At 40.8% G+C, this 16046-nt stretch overlaps 1 protein-coding gene across 5 annotated transcripts in view; it reads right to left on the bottom strand.

Annotated features, from left to right (window-relative positions):
• Nucleotides 1–16046, bottom strand: part of MTA1 (metastasis associated 1) — a 116242-nt gene that overhangs the window by 19230 nt on the left and 80966 nt on the right. For 4 of the 5 annotated variants that reach the window (XM_053474861.1, XM_053474860.1, XM_053474863.1 and 1 more), the window contains exon 17: nt 11040–11075. In XM_053474861.1, the coding sequence (XP_053330836.1) occupies nt 11040–11075 (36 nt within the window). Of the gene's footprint in view, nt 1–11039; nt 11076–14826; nt 15216–16046 lie in introns of those variants that run through there. The other variant, XM_053474864.1, reaches the window with a different exon arrangement.

Here is a 16046-nt window from a genome sequence, read left to right on the forward strand (position 1 = left end):
ATTTAGAACATTTTGGTAACATATTACAAGAGCTTCTTTTCCGAACTTTAAGACTGAAACACTGTTTTTTTATTACTAGTATTGGACTAAAAATATGTTCTTAAAAACATTCTACCGTTTTCATTTTTAAAACAGTTCTCATTTTTACATAATGTTTTCAAGCAGCTGCATATTTGTTTGCATTCTTGCTCTGTTATCTTAGCCCAATCTATTAGTAAAAACAATTGTAAACAATAAAATTGCTCTGGCTTAACCCCCTAACAACCAGTGACATAGGGGAAACAATGACATTTTATGTGACAGGGACTCAACAGGTATGCAGAGGCCATGATCAGGTCACCTACCATAGTAGTTCACTGACTTATTGTGTATGATGCAGCCCTATACACAGTAGCCAGAAGGTTTCCTATAGGATTCCCCTGACTGCTGTAGAGGGGAACACCACAGGGAAACCATCTACTGCAGATCTACTGCTCATCTACCCTCTAGGTAACCCAAACAGGTGATGCCACCGATTGTCTGGACCTGGGCCAGCAGGTCGGGTAGAAGCCCAGTTGCCAGGGGCTCTGTCTGTACCCCTTGATGCATCATAACTGGCAGGTACAGACAGGCACACAACAGACAGAAAAGCAGGACTGGAATAGAAGAATAAAGGGGAACTGTAGCGAGGGCAGGGGAACTGTAGCGAGGGCAGGGGAACTGTAGCGAGGGCAGGGGAACACGGCTTGGGAGCCCTCAGGCAGGGCACACGGCTTGGGAGCCCCCAGGCAGGGCACACGGCTCGGGAGCCCTCAGGCAGGGCACACGGCTCGGGAGCCCTCAGGCAGGGCACACGGCTTGGGAGCCCTCAGGCAGGGCACACGGCTTGGAAGCCCTCAGGCAGGGCACACGGCTTGGAAGCCCTCAGGCACGGATGCACCACTATATTCCATCCCTAATAGAGAGCAGTGTAAAAGTAAAATTGAAAATAAAAAATAATTGTAACTAAACCCATATCTAGCCTTATAAGAAAATTTTAAAGTCACCCTGTCCGTCCCCTACAGTGCTGCTCCAATTACCTGAAATATGGAAATACAAAATTTGAAATATACACAAAAAAATTACACTTTGCCAACTACATTTTATGAAAGAAAAAAAAATAAAAATAAAAGAATGCGGGGTAATTTGAACATGGGCAGATAGACCAACTTGGGGTATATTTTCGGGTCAAAAAAAGTAACATGCAAAGAAAAGAATGTGCAATAAAGGACAAAATAGATTAAAATCCTGGGCACATAGGGTAGTTTTCAAACCAGGACAATGTAATTAATATATTTGGGGTATTTTTTCTTAGATTTTTTTCATATAAAACAATGTCTTACATTTAATATGGGTTCAAAAGAAACCCCTACTTTCGCTGTAACGTAAAAAAGCTGTGGTCCCGAAGGGGGTTAATGACCCAGTCGGAAACTCCATTAGATAGAACCTTTCAATCCCTTCCAGTTGCTGGGAAAAAGCGGATGGATAAGAAAAACTGAAAAATTAGGGGATATAGCAGAGAAAGAAGGAATTAAGTATTGAGACTGGAAGTCTCTTATGTTTTATGGGCTCCATAATGTTCATAAATATTATACCATTAAAACACTACACTCACTGGCCACTTTATTAGGTACACCTGTTCAATTGCTTGTTAACACAAATAGCTAATCAGCTAATCACATGGAAGCGACTCAATGCATTTAGGCATGTAGACATGGTCAAGACAGCTCGCTGAAGTTCTAACCAAGCATCAGAATGGATCCTTCTCTCTGGCAGCCGGTGGGCGTCTGCGCAATGTGCGCAGACATCCTCTGCTACTGCCCTCCACTTCCGCCGGGGCTTCTATGATGGAGCATCAGCGTGACATGAGCTTCCGGTGCTCCATCATAGAAGTACCGGCCAGCAGCGGCGGTTATCTGCGTGCATTGCGCAACGTTTGCCAGCTGCCAGAGAGGAGGATCCGCCGCTGCGCTGCAGGAGGCCTGGATCCGCCTCTCTGGTAGCTGGTGGGCGTCTGTGAGATGCGCCCTGCCAGCACTTCTACTGGGGCTTCTATGATGGAGCGTGACGTGACCTTCTGGTGCTCAGTCATAGACGCTCCAGCGAAAGTGTCGGCCAGCAGCAGAGGTTGTCTACGGGCATTGCGCAGACGGTCACCGACTGCCCCTACTAGACACCAAAGAGTCTGGAGCACAGGGGGGGGTGGGATATGAGGCTACAGAGTGGCATATCTGGGGTATAAGGCATATCAGAGGGCAGAGTTGCATATCAGGAGGTATATAACATATCAGAAGGCACTATAGCATATAGGAGGGTGTAAGGTGCACATCTGGGGTGGGCAGAGTGGCATATGTGGGGGTATAAGGCATATCTGGGGAGGGCGAAGTGGTATATCTGGGGCTATAAGGCATATCTGGGGAGGGCTGAGTGGCATATCTGGGGGCAGAGTGGCATATTGGGGGTATAAGGCACCACCTGTCTATTGGCCACTTTGAGATAATACTCACAAACGCCAGGATTCTCCAAACCAAGGAAAGCGAACAGTGCAAAGTCCGCAAAGTGGAAGGCACACATTTCAAAGAACAAGTCACACTCAAAATCTGCAAACTACAAAGCCAGTCAACGCCAACAAAAAAGGTATAAATCTCTTCTTTATCGATAAAGTATACTCAGAAGGACTCAGAGTCGGACACGCTTAACGTGTTTTGCACATAGGTGCTTAAAGTGCTCTGTAGGTCGTGGATTTTGAGGGCCACTTGCCTCTTTGAAGCGTGTGCCACTTGGATATAATGCCTGGCACCTTCAATGCCCCTTTGGCTGTACATAATTACATTCAAACCAACTTCTATCTCGTATATTTACCCATGACTGCTTTGTGTTCAGTATATAAATGCCCTGTGTTTTCCCCCAATAAATGTTAGTCTTTTCCATATGGTCATGTCGTCGCTCTGGTGGTTTGATAGGAGTGTCTTTCTCTGGAGTAGTGCCTTATTCTGAGGACTGAAATGGCTACCCATTTGCAGCTGGTTCAGACTGTGAGGAGTGTGGCAACAAGGGCCAAGAACATACTGGTTGCTGTTACAAGCCCTCCCCCCCAAAAAAAGAAAATATAATTTTTATTTAACCCCTTCGTGACAAAGGCTGATTTTACTTTTTTGTACCCTTCGTGACAATGGCCGTTTTAACATTTCTGCGCTGCTCGTGTTTAGCTGTAATTTTCTTCTTTCCCGTTTACTGAACCCACACACATTATATATTGTTTTTTTCAGGACAAGAAGGGCTTTCTTTAGAGGACATTGTTTTGATTGTATCATATTATTTACTATTAAAAAAAGTATAAAATATGGTGAAAAATTTAGAAAAAAATGACTGTTTCTAACTTTTAGTTGAAAAATCTTTTACTCATCTATAAAAGGTAATGAAAAAACCTGCTAAATAGATTCTACTATTTGTCCTGAGTTTAGAAATACCCAATGTTTTTATGTTTTTTGCTTTTTTCTACACATTATGGGGCAATAAGTACAGGTAGCGTTTTGCTATTTCAAAGCCATTTTTTCCGAATCTGGTAATTCTTCCCCCCATGTGCCATTTCGGGTATATTTGAAGCTGGCCCACGCAATTTACCCCATCAAGTCATATATTTTTGAAAACTAGACAGCCCAGGGTATTCCAAATGCTAGTATTTTAACCCTTTCAAAGCACTAATTCTACCATCCGCCTTTGTCAAACTTTATGGTAGTAATTTTTTTTGCATTTATTTTTCCACACACATTTTACTTCAGGTATGAATAAAAAGGTACTCGTATATGTCACTATAACAAAACACCCCAATATGTGTTCAGCAACATCTCCTGAGTACAGCGATACCTCACATGAATGATTTTGCCTGGCTGTTTGGGGGCAAAAGGGCCACATTTGGGACATGCACATTTTTCAATGTTGAACTTTGGCATTTGGGGATCCACTGCCCATGCCCTATTTAGTACATCTTTGAGCCGGGCCATTTCAGTGTGCCCAATAAAGCCATATATTTTTGAAAACTAGAAACCCCAGGGTATTTTAAATGCTGGTATTTTAACTCTTTGCATGCACACATTTTACCACCAGCATTGTTTCAAAGTTTGCAGTAGTATTTTTGTGTGTGTATTTTTCCCCCACACACCTACTTTATGTATGAATTTACAGCTCCTGGTTTACGCCGCTGTCACATGACACCCCAATATGTGTTCAGCAACATCTCCTGAGTACAGTGATACCCCACATGCAAGGGTTTGTCATTTTTTGGGGGAACTAAAAGGCCACATTTGGTACGTGTGCATTTTTCTAATTGGAAATTAGATGTGTGGCCATCCTTCCCCGGCCAATTCAATTTACCCCATCAAATCATACATTTTTAAGTAGACACCCCATGGGCATTTAATATGCCAGTATTTTAACTCTTTCCATGCGAGAATTATTTTAAGCTAATGTGCTAATTTTAGGACATGCTCACAAAAATATATTTTTTATGTATATATTTTATTTTTTTTGCCTTTTTTTAAAAAAAATTTAAAAAATGTTTTCAACTTGAAGGTTCCCCTGATAGTGACATCAGTGGGAAATTATTTTTACATTTTACTGTTTTTTGTTACTATTTTTTTCTAATTATTATTAATTTTATTTTATTTTTTAATTTATTTTTACTAATCACACTGTGATTAGAAAGCTGGGCTCCATTGACTTGCATGGTTGAATGCAGTACCTGTATTCAACCTGCAAGTGGAGCCAGAGTTCTCTAGAGGGTCAGGAGACCATCTAGCGAACTTTTTTACCTTTATTGTTTTTTTTCCCGGGCCGCCGCCATCTTGCTGATGGCGAAGATCACCGGCAGCTGTGGCTGTGACCGCTCTCCGGAGCGGTCACAGTCCATCCAAAGATAAGTGTTTGGTGTCGCTGGATGCCTCCTGATCGAGGCATTCCAGCGACACCATTTAAGTTTAGGAGGTGATCGTTGATCGCCTCCTAAACGCTTTTAAAACGGGCGTCCGCCCCGGGGAGGGGCCAGACATGGCCCCTGGTGCCGATCGTGGCGTTGCTGAATGCCTCGAGGTCGAGGCATTACAGCAACGCCGTTTGGGTGCAGAAAGCGAACGTAGATCGCTTTCTGCACCCGTTTAAAGACGTGCCGGTTCTGGCACGTCATTTGTCATAATCGACTTGTTTTTCGTGCCGTGCCAGAACCGGCAATTGTCATTAAGGGGTTAATCTATTATTATCTGAGCTTGAGAATAGTAACTCCTATTTTATATAGCAGCTGCTTAGTTACATAAATGTTATACTGTTTATGCTGCAGGTGTTTGTTGTCAATCATGGGTCACTACCATAGTCACAGCACTTGTATCTGTAGAGGTTTACCTTAAAATCAGGTATGATTTTGGGTGTTTTACCAAATCTGGTAAAACATTATACCTTATGAAGTGTAGCAGATTACAAGCTTTCAAGACTACCTATATATCTTCTTAAGGAATATTAGTGATTTAGTAAATTTAAGGTTAAACTGAGGCCATTAAGGAAGTCCATAAATGAGCATATCATTTACAAATTATGTTATTGTCAATTGAATTGAAATGTGTTTGTAGTGTGGGAATGTAGTGGAATCGCTTCCTAAGCATAAACAGTGTTGCTGACATGATTCGATATCCTTGTGATTGCGTCAGAACCCACGGTGGGATTCTCGCCACAGCTACTCACCCACTCCGGGAAGGTCCCGCGCCGCGTCTGTCCCGTCCACCTCCACCGGCCGCGTGGTCTGTTCTAGGCGAGCGAGCACCCTCACTAAACTTTGTGTTCCCCACCACAACCGGCGGGGAACGCGTGCAAGCGACACCACGTCTATGGGGGCGTGACGATCACTAGCGGGAATTTCAAAAACTAAGCACCGAGACTCATTCAGTGCTCAGTTATTGTGCCGTTGAGTACCTGAACCTTGTATTCCTTGCTGCCTTTATCGTGTACCAGACCCTGGCTATCCTGATGTGTTCTCTCATGTACCAGACCCTGGCTATCCTGACGTGTTCTCTCGTGTACCTGACCCCGGCTATTCTGGCGTTATCCTTACGTGTCCTATATTTGAGGTGTGCTACTGCTGTTGCCTGAATTTTGGGTTTCCACCTGTGATTTCTGGCAAAATCACCATATTTTATTTTTTTTTTTATAGTAAATTAGATCATATGATAAAAATAATGGTATCTAAAGAAAGCCCTGTTTGTCCTGGAAAAAAAAAAAAGTGCGTGCACACAAAATGAGAAAGAAGAAATTTACAGCTAAACAGCGACACTGAAAAATGTTAAAAGAGCCATTGCCCCAAAGTGTACTACGAGTAAGAAACAGTCTTGTCATTAAGGGGTTAAATACTGTTAAGGTATACAAGGCCCCTGGACAGAATGGTATACACCCAAGGGTACTTAAGGAGCTAAGCCTAATTCTGGCCCAACTATTATTACTGATCTTTAGGGATTCTTTCACTTCGGGCATAGTTCCATTAGATTGGTGCAAGGCAGATGTTGTGCCCATATTTAAAAAGGGATCAAAATCTCAACTGGGCAATTACAGGCCAGTAAGCTTAACATCGGTAGTGGGGAAATTATCTGAAGGGTTGCTAAAGGTATACATTTGAGAACATATCTTGATCCATAATCCAACTAGTAGAAGTCAACATGGATTTGTGAAAGACCAGTCTTCTCAAACCAACCTATTAGCATTCTATGAAAAAACAAAGATCTGGGTGTGGCTGTAGATGTGAGTTATCTGAACTTTACATTTCATACGGTTCCACATAAAAGGCTACTCTACAAATTAACAGAAATAGGCTTAGGGGCAAATGTCAAATGGGCAAAATAGAATGCAGAGAGTTGTGAATGGATGTTTCTCAGACTGTACGCAGGTATTAAGTGAAGTTCCTCAGGGGTCTGTCCTGGGTCCTCTTAGTTTTAATTTATTTATAAATGATCTCCCAAACTGCATTGAGAGCCATGTCACAGTTTTCACTGATGACACAAAATTAGGCAGGGTAATTCAAACTAATTCAGACACTGATCCTAGTTATGGAAGAGAAGACTAAAAAAGTTAAAATTATATACACTGGAAAAATGACATCTTAGAGGGGATATGATAACATTATATAAATATATGCAGGGTCAATATAAAGAGCCCTTCAGTGACCTGTTCATTAAATTAAGAAAGAACAAGAGTTCACCCTCAGACTGGAAGAGCGGAGATTTCATAGATCTTTACAGTAAGGACAATAAAGGGATGTCATTCACTGCCAAGGGAGGTGTGGTGTTATCAAATACATTAGATGCCTTCAAATGGATGTTGTATATACATCCCCTCTCTCAAACCAATACCACCAATTGATATGTGTGGAGAGTAATCCATTCTGCGTTGTGTATTAATGATACATATAATACCCTGTCACCTCCTCCAAGAACATATAACCTTATCCCCTTTCCAGATAATATATATATATATATATATATATATATATATATATATATATATATATATATATATATATATATATATATATATATATATATATATATATATATAGTGTGTGTGTGTGTGTGTAGTTCTACTAAGGTTTTCTACCCGATATTACAATAAAACAGCCAACTCAAGATTCTTACCAGAGAGAGCTTTAATTAGAATCTGCCCAGATTAATGTTACAGCAATATAAGAGTTACAGTGATATACAGATGACAATCATTCATACCAATCACAAACATCCCATCTAATATCTGCTGCTAAGTGTGTATGCTGTGTGGGTGATGTGCAAAAATCAGGGTGAAGGTGAGGCTCACCAATCTAGTCTCAAATGTGTGTTTCTACTATGTCTTTTTAAGGGATTTCTCTCTTGATGTGTAAATTAGGTTCCTGTCCTGTGTTCCCAAGACTCCACCGTGTTATTTTATTGACTTGCTATGTTTCCCAAGCCTATCTCCAGGTGATCCTTCCTTTCCTAAATAGCATGTAGGTGTGATATTTTCTTACAGCTGTATTTCATGTTATCCATGTTCTGCCCTAGGCCCCATTCTGTGACCTTATTGACCCTTAAGTGGCTTGCAGCTATCACACATACATACATACACACAAACTTAATCAAGAACGTATTAATTACAAATATATACCTGGTATTTACCCCAACAAAGGGGTCTGGATATTTTTTTTTTTGGAAAGGCATGACATACAGGGCTATAAATAGAATATTTGAGAGCTTCTTGATCCAAGGAGCAGGGTTGAACCTGATGGACTTAGGTCTTGTTTCAACCTTATGTAACTATATACACATTTCCATATTCAAATAGTTGGCACCTTTCTGGTTTGTGCTCAAGTCTCACCTTTCCAGGTTCAAACCTATTGGCCGCTTTGAAGGGACATTTGTCAACACTCCATTTGCCAACAAATGGCAACAAGTGAACCAATTTGTGTCGTGTGTGTTTACCCAGAGTCATCTTTGTCTTCTGTTTTTGAAATCTGTGTTTTTCTCCAACAGTCACTTACATCCTGACTGATAATGGTTCCTTTAGGAGACTTTCCCAGGAGGATCCCAGTTACTCCAAGACTTGGCGCAGGTACCTACCTGCAGCTGGCAGCGACAGCAGGGGAAGTCCTGGTAGTCCCCTGGCTCCTGTTATAGTACTTAATACACACTCCCTGGCCATCGCTGCCACCTTTCTTGTTGCTTATTGCTTTCAGTAAAGGCATCCAGGGGGAGAGGAAAGTAAGAATACATGCATCCATTTACATGCAGTTTAAGGCACTGGCGCTTTATTGAAAACTAGGTAGGGCTGAAGTATTTATTTAAACCTGAAGTCTGAGTTAAAAGTTACTTGAGAATATATACATATGAACACACTGTATGTTATAGTACTATGCAAAAGTTTTAGGCAGGTGTGAAAAAATGTTTTCGGAAATAGATTTGTTACTTTTTGTTTGTGTGAATGGAAGAGAAATCTAAACCAAATCAATATTTGGTGTGACCACCCTTTGCACACACTTTTGTAAGGAATGCGGCAGGTAGGTTGATCCAAACATCTGAGAACTAAGTGCATCTGTGGACTTAGGCAGTCTCAGTTGCCTCTCTCTCTTCATGTAATCCCAGAGAGACTAGATGATGCTGAGATCGGTGGGGGGCATACCATCAATTCCAGGACTCCTTGGTCTTCCTTATGCTAAAGATAGTGTTCAATGACTTTGGATGTATGTTTGGGGTAGCTGTCAAGCTGTGAAATACACTTGAGGCCCTCCTTGATGGCACTGCATGATAGATAAGTATCTGCATGTACGGTATTTCTCAGCATTGAGAACATTTATTCACATAGCGATTTCGATTTGAGTCAGTCACATTGGCTCCACTCATGTGAGTGTTCTAGCCCATTACTTTTATTGCATTAATTTGTGTTGCACTATTATTTGTTTCTTTTATCTTTTATGTATATCCCGGATTCTGATCGTTTTTAACCCCAAAGGGGTAAGCTATATCTCCTTATTTGCTCCACTCACTGGGGTGGGTTACACCACCTCTATTGTCTTTTGCATTTTTTCACACCTGCCTACACCAACCAAAGGTATTGAATTCAGTCAGTCTGTGTGCGTCCCTGCGTCTCTGAGTCCTAGTACCTGGACTTTCCTCTATCTCCCTAACATCCAAGAGAAGCCAGAGTTAACCTGTGAAGCCTCAGCCTGAGGTTGGGTAAGTGAGCTGCATGTATAAATCATGACAGTGTAATATGCCATGTGTCGTCTAAGGGTTGATTTTAGACCTGCTAAAGAACAGATAATGTCCTGATATGTAAAACTATAGAAATCAAACAGGGTGGACTGCCTTTTTTTCCACATGACTGTATATCAGTGTATGTTTGTGAAAGTGTGTATGTTAACGCGTAAACATGTGTCTCAGGGTATGTTATTGAAAGTGTGTTTGGGTATGTCTATATTGTTAGTGTGTGTGAACATGTGTGTTTGGGTATGTCAGTGTGTGTGTGTGTGTGTGTGTGTGTGTGTGTGTGTGTGTGTGTGGCTCTTTTAGTGTGAGAACATGTGTCTTTGTATGGGTATGTCATGTGTGTATGTCTGGGTATGATTATATTTTAGTGACAGTGTGAGTCTGGATGTGTGTTAGTGTGAGTGCCCTTGCGAGGTCAGGCTCTGGCTCCTCCCTTGTTTCACATACGCATAGAAATGACCAATACTGCAAGCCCACTTCAAAGTGGAACTTTGGGCCAAAAATGATGCTGGCAGCTAGTGGGACTGTAAAAGGGACAGGAATGAGCAGGTAGCTTAGCAAGTAATGTGTGCCGTAAAAAGAATAAACAAAACCCTAAGAGCGTTTTGTCTGAGTATGTCAGTCAACTAAAGATTTTTCTTTGAGGTCTAAAAACAAATTGCAGATGATAAGTCAGTATGTTTTATGTTGTGTTTTGCATGATGGGAATGATGTGGTATTAAACCACAAGTGCTGGACAGTTTCCAATTGTATAAGCCGGAGGCCAGGCGGTTTTGAGCATTTTAGTTATTGTTTAACTATAGTTGAAATCACAACATATAATCTCACTAAGGCATACAAATCTATAACAATAATAAAACAAATTAAAAAAAAAACAACTTATTTTTCAAAAAAATATAGATGTTCAAACTCAACTCCCCTTCTATTTTCGTTACATATGGGACAACACAAAAAACATCCAGGAGGTTAAGATATGGACATGTGAAGCTTCAACAAGCTTCCAAAGCCCCATACATTGCATATCAGTAAGGATCTGTTAAGATATATTTTTAACATGTATGCATATTAAAGTTCAATCAATGACTTTATGAGCTGTGTGGATCTAAAATAGTTATATCATATACACATTTTTTACAGGAGCCAAATGAAATAAACAGGTGAATTTTGTATATTTTATACAGGCTCATAAAATCAGGCTCATTTTATACAGTCTCAATAAATCAGTAGAGAATATAGGTAGTTTTTAATTCTTACCCCTATTAGGCATCAATAGGCGCTTCTTCATGTTGCCTGTTCCAAGCATAAAAAAAAAGAAAAAAATCTTTATGAAATAAATGCATGGAACACATTTTAATTAAATAGAAAAATGACAAGCAAAACATCGATATGCAATTTCACAGGGGAAACAAGATTTCATTTGTACTAGAAAGATTATGCAAAGGAAGCACAAATACAAATTCTCTAAATAATTTCTGGTACTAGTGAAGGTGAGAGGCTATTCTCTAAATTGTGCAGGCACTATTCACAATATAAATGTCTATAATACAAAGAAGATTAGAACATGTTATTTTCATTGGGTGATAGCATTTTTAGACTCTGGACTGTATTTCTTCCTAGATGTTTTCAGAGATATGCTACCCATGAAAAACCAAGACCAAGCATGGCATACTAAAAAGAAACACAAAAAAACACAAAAACACCCCTTTCTCCATATGTGCCACTGCACTTGGATTTCTTAAAGTTACATTCTGCAAATCCAGCTTCATGAAATCCTTTTATTTGCCATTCTGCCCCCAGTTATGCACATCTGCCCCCAGGTTGCCACGCTGCCCCCCAGATATACCTTATACCTCCCTAATATGCCACTCTAACCCCCCCAGAAATGCCACTCTGCCCCCCTATATGTCATTCTGCCCCCAAGATATGCATTATACCCCCCTCAGACTTACCAATGCATCCCCAGACTTGTCCCCTGTGCTCAAGGCTCCCTGGTGTCTCCTGGGGCCAGCCGGTGAACGTCTGCATGATGCGAGTAGACAACCTCGGCTTCCGGTCGGCACTTCCACTGGGGCTTCCATGACTGAGCACCGGAAGGTCATGTCACGGTGGCACTCCGTCATAGAAGCTCCAGGGGAAGTGCCGGCAGCAGTGGAGGTTGTCAGCGGGCATCGTTTGCTGGCTGCCGGAGAGGAGGATCCAGTCTGGATCTTAGTCTTGTAGGCAGACCTCTATTTGAGGTCCAATTAGAAGACTACAAATATATTGCTCTGAAAAAAAACCTTGTCTTATATTTGAGCAAATACGGTAACTGTTTCATTTTTTATTTTAAGGACACATCCGGCTGTCTTGGTGCACATCGGCACCAATGACATTGTAAGAGGAACATGGAGAGTCCTAAAATGTAATTTTAGGGATTTAGAGAGTATGATTAAAAAAAAGGACAGTATAGAAAGAGAAGGTGTTTCAGTTAGTAACCAGGGGGGGGATCTGGGGGCTTGGTTTGTACAAATATGGAGAAGCATACTGTGTCACCAAAAACATGGTCATGTCTACAAATGCTCGCAGTTTAAGGAATAAAGATCCATGAACTTGTAACAGTAGTGACACTCAGTTAGTAATCACTTACTGAGACATAATATAATGAGAAAAATGACTGGGACATAGCAATACCAGGGTACTATTTATATAGAAAATACAGAAAAGGCAAGAAGGGGGGTAGATGCAATTTACCCCATCAAACCATATATTTTTGAAAACTAGACACCCCAAGGTATCTTAAATGCTGGTATTTTAACCCTTTCCATGCATGAGATTCTACCAGCCTTTGCCTAAGTTTGTGGTAGTTTTTTTTTTTCTTCTTCACACAAATTTAGGTATGAATTTATATCTCCTTTTATATGTCACTGTCAAACACCCCAATACGTGTTCGGCAACATCGCCAGAGTACAGTGATACCAACCATGCATGGGTTTGTCGGGTTGTTTGGGAGGTGCACATTTTTCAACTTGAAACTTTAACATCTGGGTCCTACTGCCCCGGTTTCCTAAGTGGGCCATCTTTGAAGGCGGCTAATTCAATTTACCCCACCAAACCATATATTTTTGAAAACAAGTCACCCCAGGGCATTTCAAATGGCAGTGCTTTAAACCCTTTCATGTACTTATTTCACCACCAACCTTTGTCAAAATTTGTGGTAGTAATTTTTTTTTTTTTTATCACACAAATTGTACTTCAGGTGTGAATTTACAGCTCCTGGTATATGTCACTGTCAAAGCCCCCCCCAATATGCGTTCAGCAACATCTCTTGAGTAGAGTGATACCGCCCATGCATGAGTTTGTCTGTTTGTTTACAGCTAAAAGGCCACATTTGGGAAGTGCGCCCCCCCCCCATTTTGGTCAGTCTGTGCCTATGCCCTATTTTTGAACCTGGCCACTCCAATTTACCCCATCAAACCATTCAAATTTTTATAAGTAGACACCCCTTGGGTATTTGAAATGCTTTTATTTTAACTCGTTCCATGTCAGGATTTTTTGGAAGATACAGTGCTAATTTTAGCACTTGCTCATATTAATAAACTTTATTTATTTCATTTATTTTATTACTATTATTTTTTTTACATTTTGCTGGAACTAGATGGTCACCCTGATGGTGAGTGGCAAAATCTCTCGCAGTGGTGGTTGTGACTAATGTTCCATCTAATTGGAACGTGCGCAGAAAATGTATCTTGTGCAAAAATGTTCACAGAGCAAAAATTTTTAGACGTGTGCGCTCTCTTAAAAAGCTATGTGCACATAGCTATGTGCACAAGCTCACAGCTTAGAGGGAACACTGGTTGTGACCTCTCTCCGGAGCGGTCACAGTGCACCCTGGGGTGGGTGTTCGGTGTCGCTGAATGCCTCGCCACTGAGGCATTTCAGCTTAGGAGGCGATCAACGATTGCCTCCTAAACCTTTAACCCCTTCGCGATCGGGACATACCATCCAAAAAAAAACTGCGGCGGCACTGCCGCTGCTGTCTGACCAGCACAGCCCCCACACACACACCTGTGCCTTCGATCACTCCCACGGAGCAATTGTAGGCTCAAAGCGCGTTTTCAGCTGCCACAGGCAGCTTCAGGGAATGTAAACATATTGTATTTTTATATTTGAGGAAATTCTAGTTCTCATTTAAAAAAATAAAAGAATCCAGAAGGAAAAGAACTTTGTGGATACTTTACTGCCTGGGGTGGGTTCAGAAGGAAGGCATCCTTTTGTTTACACCCCAAGTGGACACCCTGAGGTATTTATATCGAGCCTGTTCACGGCTCTCTCATGTGAGTTTATTCTATACCCCATTAATATCATAACTGCATTAATGGGTTACACTATGATCTCTCTGTGTCTCAATTTACAGGGCCAAAAGAGATCTAAACCACATTATATGCAAGTATATATAAATATATAGATATACTCTTAGGTTGTGTACTGGGGCATGCGCGCTTACACCTTTATGTTTAGTGTGATAAGTATGAAAAATACTACCCTATAGGGTACTATATGTAAGTGATGGATATGTAAGTGGGGTACTTCTGTAATCAGGAGATGCAGCTTAACAATTTTGGCTGGGTTTCTCTGCCGTAACACATACCCTGTGCAAAAAAATCTAAGCAACACAGAAGTGTTGGTGAAAAAAGCGTGGGAATTCATTGCTGCGGCCACCTTTGACAGTGATTGGTGGCCAAATAGCTGCATGAAGAGTGCCCAAATACCACTGATACGATAGTCTGAGTTGTTAGCTTTACGGAGATATATACTTTTGTGGGTATTTTTGGTTTATTTGTTTAAAATTAGAGTTGCAATCCCATCATACCTAATGTAAAAAATAATGCACACCTTATAGTATGTTCCCTATAAGTGCTCGGAAAGTATGGGAAATCTATATAGATTAGGCATTTCTGAAATCAGGACACCTGAATTAAAAAACTTGGAGGGGATTTTCCGTCACTTTACCTAATCTTGTGAGGATTTAGAGGGGAAAACATTATAAATTTATATATATACCATTTACATAACCAGGTTATAGCTCCTAATGGACTCCAACTTATGCCTATTCCTGTAGTTCATAGAATCGCTGTCCAGTTCTTGTTCAGGTTAGGGTCTTCCTCATGTATCCCAGAACCAGAGCTTCTGTCATGAGATATTGTAGTAAAGTGGAATACTGAATAGCTCATAGTTATTCAATGTGGAAGGGCACTACAATGAAGCTCTGCTTAACATATTTCACAAACAATGAAAATATCATGAGAACGACTACTTACAGATGTATTTTCCCTTTGATTATGAAGTCTCTGATTCCTGAAAGGTTCCTAAGATTAACAATGCATTTGCCAAAGCCACAAGTCAGCTATTTCTTTGGAGATTTTATGGTTTATGTTTTTCCGATCCTATGGACTGAAAGACAGAAGGGCTGTCAAATGAGCTTTTCAGTATGCAGCAGCCAGCTTTCATCCAGATATTTTAGCTGCAATGGCTACACATTTGACCTGCCTTTAATAATTATTTTGAGGCTGCCATGTTTAATGCTGACCACTCTCACAGTTCTTGGTTTGTTTTGTATTTGTATTGATGATGAGGATAAGGATACAGGGAACAATCAATATCTTCCTGTAAAAGGGGGTTAATTTGTTTTATTTAAAGTTGGCTTTGGAGTGAATAAGTTAAGATTTATATATATATCTATATATAACCAAGGAACGATGTATATGAGTGCTAATATTGGGAGAACTAGAAGGTGACTGTAAGGGATGGTTTTGCCAAGTAAAAGAAAAAAAACTTTTACATTTATATATACACACAGACTAAATGGACAAAAGTATTGGGACATCTGACCATTATACCAACAGGGACTTATGATATAGCATTCTAAATTCATAGACATTAATATATAGTGGCAGCTGAACCAGCTTCAATTCTTCTGGAAAGGCTTTCCACAAGATTTTGGAGTCTCTGTTGTGATGTTTGCCCATTCATCCAGTAAATCATTTGTGAGGTCAGGCACTGATGTTTGAGGAGAAGGCCCGACTTGCAATCTCTGTTCCAGTTCGTCCCAAAGGTGTTTGCTGGGGTTGAGGTCAGCGCTCTGTGCGGTCCATTCAAGTTCTTCCACACCAAACCCATCCAACCATGCCTTTATGGACCTTGCTTTGTGTACAGGGGCACAGTTATGGTGGAATAGAAAAGGCCCTTCCTCAAACCGTTCCCACAAAGTTGGAACTATAGCAT

This window comes from Spea bombifrons, chromosome 9 (assembly GCF_027358695.1).
Source record: "Spea bombifrons isolate aSpeBom1 chromosome 9, aSpeBom1.2.pri, whole genome shotgun sequence".
NCBI classification, from domain to species: Eukaryota; Metazoa; Chordata; class Amphibia; order Anura; family Pelobatidae; genus Spea; species Spea bombifrons.